This window comes from Watersipora subatra, chromosome 4 (genome assembly GCF_963576615.1).
Source record: "Watersipora subatra chromosome 4, tzWatSuba1.1, whole genome shotgun sequence".
Classification (NCBI taxonomy): Eukaryota; Metazoa; Bryozoa; class Gymnolaemata; order Cheilostomatida; family Watersiporidae; genus Watersipora; species Watersipora subatra.
The window spans coordinates 36,584,751-36,605,672 of NC_088711.1; the positions used below are offsets into that span (position 1 = coordinate 36,584,751).

At 30.9% G+C, this 20,922-nt stretch overlaps 1 protein-coding gene across 1 annotated transcript in view; it reads right to left on the bottom strand.

The window, feature by feature from the left end:
* Nucleotides 1-20,922, bottom strand: part of LOC137394204 (sodium/hydrogen exchanger 9B2-like) — a 114,127-nt gene that overhangs the window by 89,341 nt on the left and 3,864 nt on the right. The window contains exon 2 of the mRNA XM_068080925.1: nucleotides 20,159-20,302. Coding sequence (XP_067937026.1) covers nucleotides 20,159-20,302 — 144 coding nt within the window. The remainder of the gene's footprint in view (nucleotides 1-20,158; nucleotides 20,303-20,922) is intronic.

The following is a 20,922-nucleotide window of genomic DNA, read 5'->3' on the forward strand; positions in this document are numbered from 1 at the left end:
AGGGTAAAATCTTCACATAATAGAACTACCATGTCTTATATATACAACAGGGTTAAGACTTCACATAATAGAACTACCATGTCTTATATATAAAACAGGGTGAAGTCTTCACATAATAAAACTACCATGTCTTATATATAAAACAGAGTGAAGTCTTCACATAATAGAACTACCATGTCTTATATATAAAACAGGGTAAAGTATTCACATAATAGAACTACCATGTCTTATATATACAATAGGGCAAAATCTTCACATAATAGAACTACCATGTCTTATATATACAACAGGGTTAAGACTTCACATAATAGAACTACCATGTCTTATATATACAACAGGGTAAAGTCTTCACATAATAGAACTACCTTGTCTTATATATAAAACAGGATAAAGTCTTCACATAATAGAACTACCATGTCTTATATATACAACAGGGTAAAATCTTCACATAATAGAACTACCATGTCTTATATATACAACAGGGTTAAGACTTCACATAATAGAACTACCTTGTCTTATATATAAAACAGGGTGAAAACGTCACATAGTAGAACTACCATGTCTTATATATAAAACAGGGTAAAGTATTCACATAATAGAACTACCATGTCTTATATATACAACAGGGTAAAGACTTCACATAATAGAACTACCATGTCTTATATATACAATAGGGTAAAATCTTCACATAATAGAACTACCATGTCTTATATATACAATAGGGTGAAGTCTTCACAAAATAGAACTACCATGTCTTATATATACAACAGGGTTAAGACTTCACATAATAGAACTACCATGTCTTATATATACAACAGGGTAAAGACTTCACATAATAGAACTACCATGTCTTATATATACAACAGGGTTAAGACTTCACATAATAGAACTACCATGTCTTACATATACAACAGGGTGAAGTCTTCACATAATAGAACTACCATGTCTTATATATAAAACAGGGTGAAGTCTTCACATAATAGAACTACCATGTCTTATATATAAAACAAGGTAAAGTATTCACATAATAGAACTACCATGTCTTATATATACAATAGGGTAAAATCTTCACATAATAGAACTACCATGTCTTATATATAAAACAGGGTTAAGACTTCACATAATAGAACTACCTTGTCTTATATATAAAACAGGGTTAAGACTTCACATAATAGAACTACCATGTCTTATATATACAACAGGGTAAAGTCTTCACATAATAGAACTACCATGTCTTATATATAAAACAGGGTTAAGACTTCACATAATAGAACTACCACGTCTTATATATAAAACAGGGCAAAATCTTCACATAATAGAACTACCATGTCTTATATATACAACAGGGTTAAGACTTCACATAATAGAACTACCATGTCTTATATATAAAACAGGGTTAAGGCTTCACATAATAGAACTACCATGTCTTATATATACAACAGGGTAAAGTCTTCACATAATAGAACTACCATGTCTTATATATACAATAGGGTAAAATCTTCACATAATAGAACTACCATGTCTTATATATACAACAGGGTTAAGACTTCACATAATAGAACTACCATGTCTTATATATACAACAGGGTAAAGTCTTCACATAATAGAACTACCTTGTCTTATATATAAAACAGGATAAAGTCTTCACATAATAGAACTACCATGTCTTATATATAAAACAGGGTGAAAACGTCACATAATAGAACTACCATGTCTTATATATAAAACAGGGTAAAGTCTTCACATAATAGAACTACCATGTCTTATATATACAATAGGGCAAAATCTTCACATAATAGAACTACCATGTCTTATATATACAACAGGGTAAAGTCTTCACATAATAGAACTACCATGTCTTATATATAAAACAGAGTGAAGTCTTCACATAATAGAACTACCATGTCTTATATATACAACAGGGTTAAGACTTCACATAATAGAACTACCATGTCTTATATATAAAACAGGGTTAAGACTTCACATAATAGAACTACCATGTCTTATATATACAATAGGGCAAAATCTTCACATAATAGAACTACCATGTCTTATATATAAAACAGGATAAAGTATTCACATAATAGAACTACCATGTCTTATATATACAATAGGGCAAAATCTTCACATAATAGAACTACCATGTCTTATATATACAACAGGGTTAAGACTTCACATAATAGAACTACCATGTCTTATATATAAAACAGGGTTAAGACTTCACATAATAGAACTACCATGTCTTATATATACAACAGGGTAAAGTCTTCACATAATAGAACTACCTTGTCTTATATATAAAACAGGATAAAGTCTTCACATAATAGAACTACCATGTCTTATATATAAAACAGGGTGAAGTCTTCACATAATAGAACTACCATGTCTTATATATAAAACAGGGTTAAGACTTCACATAATAGAACTACCATGTCTTATATATAAAACAGGGTTAAGGCTTCACATAATAGAACTACCATGTCTTATATATACAACAGGGTAAAGTCTTCACATAATAGAACTACCATGTCTTATATATAAAACAGGGTAAAGTCTTCACATAATAGAACTACCTTGTCTTATATATAAAACAGGGTTAAGACTTCACATAATAGAACTACCATGTCTTATATATACAACAGGGTGAAGTCTTCACATAATAGAACTACCATGTCTTATATATAAAACAGGGTTAAGACTTCACATAATAGAACTACCATGTCTTATATATAAAACAGGGTTAAGGCTTCACATAATAGAACTACCATGTCTTATATATACAACAGGGTAAAGTCTTCACATAATAGAACTACCATGTCTTACATATACAACAGGGTGAAGTCTTCACATAATAGAACTACCATGTCTTATATATAAAACAGGGTTAAGACTTCACATAATAGAACTACCATGTCTTATATATACAACAGGGTAAAGTCTTCACATAATAGAACTACCATGTCTTACATATACAACAGGGTGAAGTCTTCACATAATAGAACTACCATGTCTTATATATACAACAGGGTGAAGTCTTCACATAATAGAACTACCATGTCTTACATATACAACAGGGTGAAGGCTTCACATAATAGAACTACCATGTCTTATATATACAACAGGGTTAAGTCTTCACATAATAGAACTACCATGTCTTATATATACAACAGGGTGAAGACTTCACATAATAGAACTACCATGTCTTATATATACAACAGGGTTAAGGCTTCACATAATAGAACTACCATGTCTTATATATAAAACAGGGTGAAGTCTTCACATAATAGAACTACCATGTCTTATATATAAAACAGGGTAAAGTCTTCACATAATAGAACTACCATGTCTTATATATAAAACAGGGTTAAGGCTTCACATAATAGAACTACCATGTCTTATATATACAACAGGGTAAAGACTTCACATAATAGAACTACCATGTCTTATATATACAACAGGGTTAAGTCTTCACATAATAGAACTACCATGTCTTATATATACAACAGGGTGAAGACTTCACATAATAGAACTACCATGTCTTATATATACAACAGGGTTAAGGCTTCACATAATAGAACTACCATGTCTTATATATAAAACAGGGTGAAGTCTTCACATAATAGAACTACCATGTCTTATATATAAAACAGGGTAAAGTCTTCACATAATAGAACTACCATGTCTTATATATACAACAGGGTAAAGACTTCACATAATAGAACTACCATGTCTTATATATAAAACAGGGTAAAGTCTTCACATAATAGAACTACCATGTCTTATATATACAACAGGGTAAAGACTTCACATAATAGAACTACCATGTCTTATATATAAAACAGGGTGAAGTCTTCACATAATAGAACTACCATGTCTTATATATACAACAGGGTAAAATCTTCACATAATAGAACTACCATGTCTTATATATAAAACAGGGTGAAGTCTTCACATAATAGAACTACCATGTCTTATATATACAACAGGGTAAAGACTTCACATAATAGAACTACCATGTCTTATATATAAAACAGGGTGAAGTCTTCACATAATAGAACTACCATGTCTTATATATACAACAGGGTTAAGACTTCACATAATAGAACTACCATGTCTTATATATAAAACAGGGTTAAGACTTCACATAATAGAACTACCATGTCTTATATATAAAACAGGGTTCAGACTTCACATAATAGAACTACCATGTCTTATATATAAAACAGGGTTAAGGCTTCACATAATAGAACTACCATGTCTTATATATACAATAGGGTGAAGTCTTCACATAATAGAACTACCATGTCTTATATATACAACAGGGTTAAGACTTCACATAATAGAACTACCATGTCTTATATATAAAACAGGGTAAAGACTTCACATAATAGAACTACCATGTCTTATATATAAAACAGGGTGAAGTCTTCACATAATAGAACTACCATGTCTTATATATACAACAGGGTTAAGACTTCACATAATAGAACTACCATGTCTTATATATACAACAGGGTTAAGACTTCACATAATAGAACTACCATGTCTTATATATACAACAGGGTAAAGTCTTCACATAATAGAACTACCATGTCTTATATATAAAACAGGGTTAAGACTTCACATAATAGAACTACCATGTCTTATATATAAAACAGGGTTAAGACTTCACATAATAGAACTACCATGTCTTATATATAAAACAGGGTTAAGGCTTCACATAATAGAACTACCATGTCTTATATATACAATAGGGTGAAGTCTTCACATAATAGAACTACCATGTCTTATATATACAACAGGGTTAAGACTTCACATAATAGAACTACCATGTCTTATATATACAACAGGGTAAAGACTTCACATAATAGAACTACCATGTCTTATATATAAAACAGGGTTAAGGCTTCACATAATAGAACTACCATGTCTTATATATACAATAGGGTGAAGTCTTCACATAATAGAACTACCATGTCTTATATATACAACAGGGTTAAGACTTCACATAATAGAACTACCATGTCTTATATATAAAACAGGGTAAAGACTTCACATAATAGAACTACCATGTCTTATATATAAAACAGGGTAAAGACTTCACATAATAGAACTACCATGTCTTATATATAAAACAGGGTTAAGACTTCACATAATAGAACTACCATGTCTTATATATAAAACAGGGTTAAGACTTCACATAATAGAACTACCATGTCTTATATATAAAACAGGGTGAAGTCTTCACATAATAGAACTACCATGTCTTATATATAAAACAGGGTAAAGACTTCACATAATAGAACTACCATGTCTTATATATAAAACAGGGTTAAGACTTCACATAATAGAACTACCATGTCTTATATATAAAACAGGGTTAAGACTTCACAAAATAGAACTACCATGTCTTATATATACAACAGGGTTAAGACTTCACATAATAGAACTACCATGTCTTATATATAAAACAGGGTTAAGACTTCACAAAATAGAACTACCATGTCTTATATATACAACAGGGTTAAGACTTCACATAATAGAACTACCATGTCTTATATATACAACAGGGTGAAGTCTTCACATAATAGAACTACCATGTCTTATATATAAAACAGGGTTAAGACTTCACATAATAGAACTACCATGTCTTATATATACAACAGGGTAAAGTCTTCACATAATAGAACTACCATGTCTTATATATAAAACAGGGTTAAGACTTCACATAATAGAACTACCATGTCTTATATATAAAACAGGGTTAAGACTTCACATAATAGAACTACCATGTCTTATATATAAAACAGGGTGAAGTCTTCACATAATAGAACTACCATGTCTTATATATAAAACAGGGTTAAGACTTCACATAATAGAACTACCATGTCTCATATATACAACAGGGTAAAGTCTTCACATAATAGAACTACCATGTCTTATATATAAAACAGGGTTAAGACTTCACATAATAGAACTACCATGTCTTATATATACAACAGGGTAAAGACTTCACATAATAGAACTACCATGTCTTATATATACAACAGGGTTAAGACTTCACATAATAGAACTACCATGTCTTATATATACAACAGGGTAAAGTCTTCACATAATAGAACTACCATGTCTTATATATACAACAGGGTAAAGACTTCACATAATAGAACTACCATGTCTTATATATAAAACAGGGTTAAGGCTTCACATAATAGAACTACCATGTCTTATATATACAACAGGGTAAAGACTTCACATAATAGAACTACCATGTCTTATATATAAAACAGGGTGAAAACGTCACATAATAGAACTACTTTGTCTTATATATACAACAGGGTAAAGACTTCACATAATAGAACTACCATGTCTTATATATAAAACAGGGTGAAGTCTTCACATAATAGAACTACCATGTCTTATATATACAACAGGGTAAAGACTTCACATAATAGAACTACCATGTCTTATATATACAACAGGGTAAAGTCTTCACATAATAGAACTACCATGTCTTATATATAAAACAGGGTTAAGACTTCACATAATAGAACTACCATGTCTTATATATAAAACAGGGTAAAGTCTTCACATAATAGAACTACCATGTCTTATATATACAACAGGGTTAAGACTTCACATAATAGAACTACCATGTCTTATATATAAAACAGGGTAAAGTCTTCACATAATAGAACTACCATGTCTTATATATACAACAGGGTTAAGACTTCACATAATAGAACTACCATGTCTTATATATAAAACAGGGTTAAGACTTCACATAATAGAACTACCATGTCTTATATATACAACAGGGTAAAGTCTTCACAAAATAGAACTACCATGTCTTATATATAAAACAGGGTTAAGACTTCACATAATAGAACTACCATGTCTTATATATACAACAGGGTGAAGACTTCACATAATAGAACTACCATGTCTTATATATACAACAGGGTTAAGACTTCACATAATAGAACTACCATGTCTTATATATACAACAGGGTGAAGTCTTCACATAATAGAACTACCATGTCTTATATATACAACAGGGTAAAGTCTTCACAAAATAGAACTACCATGTCTTATATATAAAACAGGGTTAAGACTTCACATAATAGAACTACCATGTCTTATATATACAACAGGGTAAAGACTTCACATAATAGAACTACCATGTCTTATATATAAAACAGGGTTAAGACTTCACATAATAGAACTACCTTGTCTTATATATAAAACAGGGTGAAGTCTTCACATAATAGAACTACCATGTCTTATATATAAAACAGGGTTAAGACTTCACATAATAGAACTACCATGTCTCATATATACAACAGGGTAAAGTCTTCACATAATAGAACTACCATGTCTTATATATACAATAGGGTGAAGTCTTCACATAATAGAACTACCATGTCTTATATATAAAACAGGGTTAAGACTTCACATAATAGAACTACCATGTCTTATATATACAACAGGGTAAAGTCTTCACATAATAGAACTACCATGTCTTATATATACAACAGGGTAAAGACTTCACATAATAGAACTACCATGTCTTATATATAAAACAGGGTTAAGGCTTCACATAATAGAACTACCATGTCTTATATATACAATAGGGTGAAGTCTTCACATAATAGAACTACCATGTCTTATATATACAACAGGGTTAAGACTTCACATAATAGAACTACCATGTCTTATATATACAACAGGGTTAAGACTTCACATAATAGAACTACCATGTCCTATATATACAACAGGGTTAAGACTTCACATAATAGAACTACCATGTCTTATATATAAAACAGGGTGAAGACTTCACATAATAGAACTACCATGTCTTATATATACAACAGGATAAAGTCTTCACATAATAGAACTACCATGTCTTATATATAAAACAGGGTTAAGACTTCACATAATAGAACTACCTTGTCTTATATATAAAACAGGGTTAAGACTTCACATAATAGAACTACCATGTCTTATATATACAACAGGGTAAAGTCTTCACATAATAGAACTACCATGTCTTATATATAAAACAGGGTTAAGACTTCACATAATAGAACTACCATGTCTTATATATAAAACAGGGCAAAATCTTCACATAATAGAACTACCATGTCTTATATATACAACAGGGTTAAGACTTCACATAATAGAACTACCATGTCTTATATATAAAACAGGGTTAAGGCTTCACATAATAGAACTACCATGTCTTATATATACAACAGGGTAAAGTCTTCACATAATAGAACTACCATGTCTTATATATACAATAGGGTAAAATCTTCACATAATAGAACTACCATGTCTTATATATACAACAGGGTTAAGACTTCACATAATAGAACTACCATGTCTTATATATACAACAGGGTAAAGTCTTCACATAATAGAACTACCTTGTCTTACATATAAAACAGGATAAAGTCTTCACATAATAGAACTACCATGTCTTATATATAAAACAGGGTGAAAACGTCACATAATAGAACTACCATGTCTTATATATAAAACAGGGTAAAGTCTTCACATAATAGAACTACCATGTCTTATATATACAATAGGGCAAAATCTTCACATAATAGAACTACCATGTCTTATATATACAACAGGGTAAAGTCTTCACATAATAGAACTACCATGTCTTATATATAAAACAGAGTGAAGTCTTCACATAATAGAACTACCATGTCTTATATATACAACAGGGTTAAGACTTCACATAATAGAACTACCATGTCTTATATATAAAACAGGGTTAAGACTTCACATAATAGAACTACCATGTCTTATATATACAATAGGGCAAAATCTTCACATAATAGAACTACCATGTCTTATATATAAAACAGGATAAAGTATTCACATAATAGAACTACCATGTCTTATATATACAATAGGGCAAAATCTTCACATAATAGAACTACCATGTCTTATATATACAACAGGGTTAAGACTTCACATAATAGAACTACCATGTCTTATATATAAAACAGGGTTAAGACTTCACATAATAGAACTACCATGTCTTATATATACAACAGGGTAAAGTCTTCACATAATAGAACTACCTTGTCTTATATATAAAACAGGATAAAGTCTTCACATAATAGAACTACCATGTCTTATATATAAAACAGGGTGAAGTCTTCACATAATAGAACTACCATGTCTTATATATAAAACAGGGTTAAGACTTCACATAATAGAACTACCATGTCTTATATATAAAACAGGGTTAAGGCTTCACATAATAGAACTACCATGTCTTATATATACAACAGGGTAAAGTCTTCACATAATAGAACTACCATGTCTTATATATAAAACAGGGTAAAGTCTTCACATAATAGAACTACCTTGTCTTATATATAAAACAGGGTTAAGACTTCACATAATAGAACTACCATGTCTTATATATACAACAGGGTGAAGTCTTCACATAATAGAACTACCATGTCTTATATATAAAACAGGGTTAAGACTTCACATAATAGAACTACCATGTCTTATATATAAAACAGGGTTAAGGCTTCACATAATAGAACTACCATGTCTTATATATACAACAGGGTAAAGTCTTCACATAATAGAACTACCATGTCGTACATATACAACAGGGTGAAGTCTTCACATAATAGAACTACCATGTCTTATATATAAAACAGGGTTAAGACTTCACATAATAGAACTACCATGTCTTATATATACAACAGGGTAAAGTCTTCACATAATAGAACTACCATGTCTTACATATACAACAGGGTGAAGTCTTCACATAATAGAACTACCATGTCTTATATATACAACAGGGTGAAGTCTTCACATAATAGAACTACCATGTCTTACATATACAACAGGGTGAAGGCTTCACATAATAGAACTACCATGTCTTATATATACAACAGGGTTAAGTCTTCACATAATAGAACTACCATGTCTTATATATACAACAGGGTGAAGACTTCACATAATAGAACTACCATGTCTTATATATACAACAGGGTTAAGGCTTCACATAATAGAACTACCATGTCTTATATATAAAACAGGGTGAAGTCTTCACATAATAGAACTACCATGTCTTATATATAAAACAGGGTAAAGTCTTCACATAATAGAACTACCATGTCTTATATATAAAACAGGGTTAAGGCTTCACATAATAGAACTACCATGTCTTATATATACAACAGGGTAAAGACTTCACATAATAGAACTACCATGTCTTATATATACAACAGGGTTAAGTCTTCACATAATAGAACTACCATGTCTTATATATACAACAGGGTGAAGACTTCACATAATAGAACTACCATGTCTTATATATACAACAGGGTTAAGGCTTCACATAATAGAACTACCATGTCTTATATATAAAACAGGGTGAAGTCTTCACATAATAGAACTACCATGTCTTATATATAAAACAGGGTAAAGTCTTCACATAATAGAACTACCATGTCTTATATATACAACAGGGTAAAGACTTCACATAATAGAACTACCATGTCTTATATATAAAACAGGGTAAAGTCTTCACATAATAGAACTACCATGTCTTATATATACAACAGGGTAAAGACTTCACATAATAGAACTACCATGTCTTATATATAAAACAGGGTGAAGTCTTCACATAATAGAACTACCATGTCTTATATATACAACAGGGTAAAATCTTCACATAATAGAACTACCATGTCTTATATATAAAACAGGGTGAAGTCTTCACATAATAGAACTACCATGTCTTATATATACAACAGGGTAAAGACTTCACATAATAGAACTACCATGTCTTATATATAAAACAGGGTGAAGTCTTCACATAATAGAACTACCATGTCTTATATATACAACAGGGTTAAGACTTCACATAATAGAACTACCATGTCTTATATATAAAACAGGGTTAAGACTTCACATAATAGAACTACCATGTCTTATATATAAAACAGGGTTCAGACTTCACATAATAGAACTACCATGTCTTATATATAAAACAGGGTTAAGGCTTCACATAATAGAACTACCATGTCTTATATATACAATAGGGTGAAGTCTTCACATAATAGAACTACCATGTCTTATATATACAACAGGGTTAAGACTTCACATAATAGAACTACCATGTCTTATATATAAAACAGGGTAAAGACTTCACATAATAGAACTACCATGTCTTATATATAAAACAGGGTGAAGTCTTCACATAATAGAACTACCATGTCTTATATATACAACAGGGTTAAGACTTCACATAATAGAACTACCATGTCTTATATATACAACAGGGTTAAGACTTCACATAATAGAACTACCATGTCTTATATATACAACAGGGTAAAGTCTTCACATAATAGAACTACCATGTCTTATATATAAAACAGGGTTAAGACTTCACATAATAGAACTACCATGTCTTATATATAAAACAGGGTTAAGACTTCACATAATAGAACTACCATGTCTTATATATAAAACAGGGTTAAGGCTTCACATAATAGAACTACCATGTCTTATATATACAATAGGGTGAAGTCTTCACATAATAGAACTACCATGTCTTATATATACAACAGGGTTAAGACTTCACATAATAGAACTACCATGTCTTATATATACAACAGGGTAAAGACTTCACATAATAGAACTACCATGTCTTATATATAAAACAGGGTTAAGGCTTCACATAATAGAACTACCATGTCTTATATATACAATAGGGTGAAGTCTTCACATAATAGAACTACCATGTCTTATATATACAACAGGGTTAAGACTTCACATAATAGAACTACCATGTCTTATATATAAAACAGGGTAAAGACTTCACATAATAGAACTACCATGTCTTATATATAAAACAGGGTAAAGACTTCACATAATAGAACTACCATGTCTTATATATAAAACAGGGTTAAGACTTCACATAATAGAACTACCATGTCTTATATATAAAACAGGGTTAAGACTTCACATAATAGAACTACCATGTCTTATATATAAAACAGGGTGAAGTCTTCACATAATAGAACTACCATGTCTTATATATAAAACAGGGTAAAGACTTCACATAATAGAACTACCATGTCTTATATATAAAACAGGGTTAAGACTTCACATAATAGAACTACCATGTCTTATATATAAAACAGGGTTAAGACTTCACAAAATAGAACTACCATGTCTTATATATACAACAGGGTTAAGACTTCACATAATAGAACTACCATGTCTTATATATAAAACAGGGTTAAGACTTCACAAAATAGAACTACCATGTCTTATATATACAACAGGGTTAAGACTTCACATAATAGAACTACCATGTCTTATATATACAACAGGGTGAAGTCTTCACATAATAGAACTACCATGTCTTATATATAAAACAGGGTTAAGACTTCACATAATAGAACTACCATGTCTTATATATACAACAGGGTAAAGTCTTCACATAATAGAACTACCATGTCTTATATATAAAACAGGGTTAAGACTTCACATAATAGAACTACCATGTCTTATATATAAAACAGGGTTAAGACTTCACATAATAGAACTACCATGTCTTATATATAAAACAGGGTGAAGTCTTCACATAATAGAACTACCATGTCTTATATATAAAACAGGGTTAAGACTTCACATAATAGAACTACCATGTCTCATATATACAACAGGGTAAAGTCTTCACATAATAGAACTACCATGTCTTATATATAAAACAGGGTTAAGACTTCACATAATAGAACTACCATGTCTTATATATACAACAGGGTAAAGACTTCACATAATAGAACTACCATGTCTTATATATACAACAGGGTTAAGACTTCACATAATAGAACTACCATGTCTTATATATACAACAGGGTAAAGTCTTCACATAATAGAACTACCATGTCTTATATATACAACAGGGTAAAGACTTCACATAATAGAACTACCATGTCTTATATATAAAACAGGGTTAAGGCTTCACATAATAGAACTACCATGTCTTATATATACAACAGGGTAAAGACTTCACATAATAGAACTACCATGTCTTATATATAAAACAGGGTGAAAACGTCACATAATAGAACTACCTTGTCTTATATATACAACAGGGTAAAGACTTCACATAATAGAACTACCATGTCTTATATATAAAACAGGGTGAAGTCTTCACATAATAGAACTACCATGTCTTATATATACAACAGGGTAAAGACTTCACATAATAGAACTACCATGTCTTATATATACAACAGGGTAAAGTCTTCACATAATAGAACTACCATGTCTTATATATAAAACAGGGTTAAGACTTCACATAATAGAACTACCATGTCTTATATATAAAACAGGGTAAAGTCTTCACATAATAGAACTACCATGTCTTATATATACAACAGGGTTAAGACTTCACATAATAGAACTACCATGTCTTATATATAAAACAGGGTAAAGTCTTCACATAATAGAACTACCATGTCTTATATATACAACAGGGTTAAGACTTCACATAATAGAACTACCATGTCTTATATATAAAACAGGGTTAAGACTTCACATAATAGAACTACCATGTCTTATATATACAACAGGGTAAAGTCTTCACAAAATAGAACTACCATGTCTTATATATAAAACAGGGTTAAGACTTCACATAATAGAACTACCATGTCTTATATATACAACAGGGTGAAGACTTCACATAATAGAACTACCATGTCTTATATATACAACAGGGTTAAGACTTCACATAATAGAACTACCATGTCTTATATATACAACAGGGTGAAGTCTTCACATAATAGAACTACCATGTCTTATATATACAACAGGGTAAAGTCTTCACAAAATAGAACTACCATGTCTTATATATAAAACAGGGTTAAGACTTCACATAATAGAACTACCATGTCTTATATATACAACAGGGTAAAGACTTCACATAATAGAACTACCATGTCTTATATATAAAACAGGGTTAAGACTTCACATAATAGAACTACCTTGTCTTATATATAAAACAGGGTGAAGTCTTCACATAATAGAACTACCATGTCTTATATATAAAACAGGGTTAAGACTTCACATAATAGAACTACCATGTCTCATATATACAACAGGGTAAAGTCTTCACATAATAGAACTACCATGTCTTATATATACAATAGGGTGAAGTCTTCACATAATAGAACTACCATGTCTTATATATAAAACAGGGTTAAGACTTCACATAATAGAACTACCATGTCTTATATATACAACAGGGTAAAGTCTTCACATAATAGAACTACCATGTCTTATATATACAACAGGGTAAAGACTTCACATAATAGAACTACCATGTCTTATATATAAAACAGGGTTAAGGCTTCACATAATAGAACTACCATGTCTTATATATACAATAGGGTGAAGTCTTCACATAATAGAACTACCATGTCTTATATATACAACAGGGTTAAGACTTCACATAATAGAACTACCATGTCTTATATATACAACAGGGTTAAGACTTCACATAATAGAACTACCATGTCCTATATATACAACAGGGTTAAGACTTCACATAATAGAACTACCATGTCTTATATATAAAACAGGGTGAAGACTTCACATAATAGAACTACCATGTCTTATATATACAACAGGATAAAGTCTTCACATAATAGAACTACCATGTCTTATATATAAAACAGGGTTAAGACTTCACATAATAGAACTACCATGTCTTATATATAAAACAGGGTAAAGACTTCACATAATAGAACTACCATGTCTTATATATACAACAGGGTAAAGACTTCACATAATAGAACTACCATGTCTTATATATAAAACAGGGTAAAGTCTTCACATAATAGAACTACCATGTCTTATATATACAACAGGGTTAAGACTTCACATAATAGAACTACCATGTCTTATATATACAACAGGGTTAAGACTTCACATAATAGAACTACCATGTCTTATATATAAAACAGGGTTAAGACTTCACATAATAGAACTACCATGTCTTATATATACAACAGGGTAAAGTCTTCACAAAATAGAACTACCATGTCTTATATATAAAACAGGGTTAAGACTTCACATAATAGAACTACCATGTCTTATATATACAACAGGGTGAAGACTTCACATAATAGAACTACCATGTCTTATATATACAACAGGGTAAAGACTTCACATAATAGAACTACCATGTCTTATATATACAATAGGGTGAAGTCTTCACATAATAGAACTACCATGTCTTATATATACAACAGGGTTAAGACTTCACATAATAGAACTACCATGTCTTATATATACAACAGGGTTAAGACTTCACATAATAGAACTACCATGTCTTATATATAAAACAGGGTTAAGGCTTCACATAATAGAACTACCATGTCTTATATATACAATAGGGTGAAGTCTTCACATAATAGAACTACCATGTCTTATATATACAACAGGGTTAAGACTTCACATAATAGAACTACCATGTCTTATATATACAACAGGGTTAAGACTTCACATAATAGAACTACCATGTCTTATATATAAAACAGGGTGAAGACTTCACATAATAGAACTACCATGTCTTATATATACAACAGGATAAAGTCTTCACATAATAGAACTACCATGTCTTATATATAAAACAGGGTTAAGACTTCACATAATAGAACTACCATGTCTTATATATAAAACAGGGTAAAGACTTCACATAATAGAACTACCATGTCTTATATATACAACAGGGTAAAGACTTCACATAATAGAACTACCATGTCTTATATATAAAACAGGGTAAAGTCTTCACATAATAGAACTACCATGTCTTATATATACAACAGGGTTAAGACTTCACATAATAGAACTACCATGTCTTATATATAAAACAGGGTAAAGTCTTCACATAATAGAACTACCATGTCTTATATATACAACAGGGTTAAGACTTCACATAATAGAACTACCATGTCTTATATATAAAACAGGGTTAAGACTTCACATAATAGAACTACCATGTCTTATATATACAACAGGGTAAAGTCTTCACAAAATAGAACTACCATGTCTTATATATAAAACAGGGTTAAGACTTCACATAATAGAACTACCATGTCTTATATATACAACAGGGTGAAGACTTCACATAATAGAACTACCATGTCTTATATATACAACAGGGTAAAGACTTCACATAATAGAACTACCATGTCTTATATATACAATAGGGTGAAGTCTTCACATAATAGAACTACCATGTCTTATATATACAACAGGGTTAAGACTTCACATAATAGAACTACCATGTCTTATATATACAACAGGGTGAAGTCTTCACATAATAGAACTACCATGTCTTATATATAAAACAGGGTTAAGACTTCACATAATAGAACTACCATGTCTTATATATACAACAGGGTAAAGTCTTCACATAATAGAACTACCATGTCTTATATATAAAACAGGGTTAAGACTTCACATAATAGAACTACCATGTCTTATATATAAAACAGGGTGAAGTCTTCACATAATAGAACTACCATGTCTTATATATAAAACAGGGTTAAGACTTCACATAATAGAACTACCATGTCTCATATATACAACAGGGTAAAGTCTTCACATAATAGAACTACCATGTCTTATATATAAAACAGGGTTAAGACTTCACATAATAGAACTACCATGTCTTATATATACAATAGGGTGAAGTCTTCACATAATAGAACTACCATGTCTTATATATACAACAGGGTTAAGACTTCACATAATAGAACTACCATGTCTTATATATACAACAGGGTGAAGTCTTCACATAATAGAACTACCATGTCTTATATATAAAACAGGGTTAAGACTTCACATAATAGAACTACCATGTCTTATATATACAACAGGGTAAAGTCTTCACATAATAGAACTACCATGTCTTATATATAAAACAGGGTTAAGACTTCACATAATAGAACTACCATGTCTTATATATAAAACAGGGTTAAGACTTCACATAATAGAACTACCATGTCTTATATATAAAACAGGGTGAAGTCTTCACATAATAGAACTACCATGTCTTATATATAAAACAGGGTTAAGACTTCACATAATAGAACTACCATGTCTCATATATACAACAGGGTAAAGTCTTCACATAATAGAACTACCATGTCTTATATATAAAACAGGGTTAAGACTTCACATAATAGAACTACCATGTCTTATATATACAACAGGGTAAAGTCTTCACATAATAGAACTACCATGTCTTATATATACAACAGGGTAAAGACTTCACATAATAGAACTACCATGTCTTATATATACAACAGGGTAAAGTCTTCACATAATAGAACTACCATGTCTTATATATACAACAGGGTAAAGTCTTCACATAATAGAACTACCATGTCTTATATATAAAACAGGGTTAAGACTTCACATAATAGAACTACCATGTCTTATATATACAACAGGGTAAAGTCTTCACATAATAGAACTACCATGTCTTATATATACAACAGGGTAAAGACTTCACATAATAGAACTACCATGTCTTATATATAAAACAGGGTTAAGGCTTCACATAATAGAACTACCATGTCTTATATATACAATAGGGTGAAGTCTTCACATAATAGAACTACCATGTCTTATATATACAACAGGGTTAAGACTTCACATAATAGAACTACCATGTCTTATATATACAACAGGGTTAAGACTTCACATAATAGAACTACCATGTCCTATATATACAACAGGGTTAAGACTTCACATAATAGAACTACCATGTCTTATATATACAACAGGGTTAAGACTTCACATAATAGAACTACCATGTCTTATATATACAACAGGGTTAAGACTTCACATAATAGAACTACCATGTCCTATATATACAACAGGGTGAAGACTTCACATAATAGAACTACCATGTCTTATATATACAACAGGATAAAGTCTTCACATAATAGAACTACCATGTCTTATATATAAAACAGGGTGAAGACTTCACATAATAGAACTACCATGTCTTATATATACAACAGGATAAAGTCTTCACATAATAGAACTACCATGTCTTATATATACAACAGGGTTAAGACTTCACATAATAGAACTACCATGTCTTATATATAAAACAGGGTTAAGACTTCACATAATAGAACTACCATGTCTTATATATAAAACAGGGTAAAGACTTCACATAATAGAACTACCATGTCTTATATATAAAACAGGATAAAGTCTTCACATAATAGAACTACCATGTCTTATATATAAAACAGGGTTAAGACTTCACATAATAGAACTACCATGTCTTATATATAAAACAGGGTAAAGACTTCACATAATAGAACTACCATGTCTTATATATACAACAGGGTAAAGACTTCACATAATAGAACTACCATGTCTTATATATAAAACAGGGTAAAGTCTTCACATAATAGAACTACCATGTCTTATATATACAACAGGGTTAAGACTTCACATAATAGAACTACCATGTCTTATATATACAACAGGGTTAAGACTTCACATAATAGAACTACCATGTCTTATATATAAAACAGGGTTAAGACTTCACATAATAGAACTACCATGTCTTATATATACAACAGGGTAAAGTCTTCACAAAATAGAACTACCATGTCTTATATATAAAACAGGGTTAAGACTTCACATAATAGAACTACCATGTCTTATATATACAACAGGGTGAAGACTTCACATAATAGAACTACCATGTCTTATATATACAACAGGGTAAAGACTTCACATAATAGAACTACCATGTCTTATATATACAACAGGGTGAAGTCTTCACATAATAGAACTACCATGTCTTATATATACAACAGGGTAAAGTCTTCACAAAATAGAACTACCATGTCTTATATATAAAACAGGGTTAAGACTTCACATAATAGAACTACCATGTCTTATATATACAACAGGGTAAAGACTTCACATAATAGAACTACCATGTCTTATATATAAAACAGGGTTAAGACTTCACATAATAGAACTACCTTGTCTTATATATAAAACAGGATAAAGTCTTCACATAATAGAACTACCATGTCTTATATATAAAACAGGGTGAAAACGTCACATAATAGAACTACCTTGTCTTATATATACAACAGGGTAAAGACTTCACATAATAGAACTACCATGTCTTATATATACAACAGGGTGAAGTCTTCACATAATAGAACTACCATGTCTTATATATACAACAGGGTAAAGTCTTCACAAAATAGAACTACCATGTCTTATATATAAAACAGGGTTAAGACTTCACATAATAGAACTACCATGTCTTATATATACAACAGGGTAAAGACTTCACATAATAGAACTACCATGTCTTATATATACAACAGGGTAAAGACTTCACATAATAGAACTACCATGTCTTATATATAAAACAGGGTGAAGTCTTCACATAATAGAACTACCATGTCTTATATATAAAACAGGGTGAAAACGTCACATAATAGAACTACCTTGTCTTATATATACAACAGGGTAAAGACTTCACATAATAGAACTACCATGTCTTATATATAAAACAGGGTGAAGTCTTCACATAATAGAACTACCATGTCTTATATATACAACAGGGTAAAGACTTCACATAATAGAACTACCATGTCTTATATATAAAACAGGGTGAAGTCTTCACATAATAGAACTACCATGTCTTATATATACAACAGGGTAAAGACTTCACATAATAGAACTACCATGTCTTATATATAAAACAGGGTTAAAACTTCACATAATAGAACTACCATGTCTTATATATAAAACAGGGTTAAGACTTCACATAATAGAACTACCATGTCTTATATATACAACAGGGTAAAGTCTTCACATAATAGAACTACCATGTTTTATATATGCAACAGGGTGAAGTCTTCACATAATAGAACTACCATGTCTTATATAAACAACAAGGTAAAGTCTTCACATAATAGAACTACCATGTCTTATATATACAACAGGGTTAAGACATCACATAATAGAACTACCATGTCTTATATATACAACAAGATAAAAAGCCCACATACTCCCAGCTATCAGGAGTTGCATTTACCTTCTTCGCTTGCTACTAAAGGATGCAATTCAGCAGCAGAATTGTCCAACACTGGTTGATCTTTATCGCTTTCCAACTCATCTACTTCTCTGGAATCCTTGTGGAGGTTTATATCAACTTCCTCAGTATCCATTGTTACGTACCCTAAAGAAGGTCACAAGATCACATGGAATGAAAATAATACAGTTTGGAACACAATTTATTTCACAATTGTAGCTGGACCACAACTACTTTTAGGTAGCAATAAATACTGTTTAGAAGACAGTATTTATAAGCTAATGGCAGCAATCAGAAGTCATTTTATGACCTACAGGTTAACACTAACTACAGGTTAACATTGAATATGGGTTAACACTGACTGCAGGTTAATACAGAGAACAGGTTAACACTGTATACAGGTTAACACTGTATACAGGTTAACACTGTCTACAGGTTAACAATGACTACAGGTTAACACTGACTACAGGTTAACACTGACTACAGGTTAACACAGACTACAGGTTAATACAGACTATAGATTAACACAGACTACTGGTTAACACAGATGACAGATTAACACTGTCTACAGGTAAACAATGACTACAGGTTAACACTGACTGCAGGTTAACACAGACTATGGATTAACACTGACTACTGGTTAACACAGTCGACAGATGAACACTGTCTACAGGTTAACAATGACTGCAGGTTAATACAGACGTTTGGCTTAAACTCTGGACATATTTTATTTTCGTAGATCATATAAATTACTAAGCAAGGCTCTA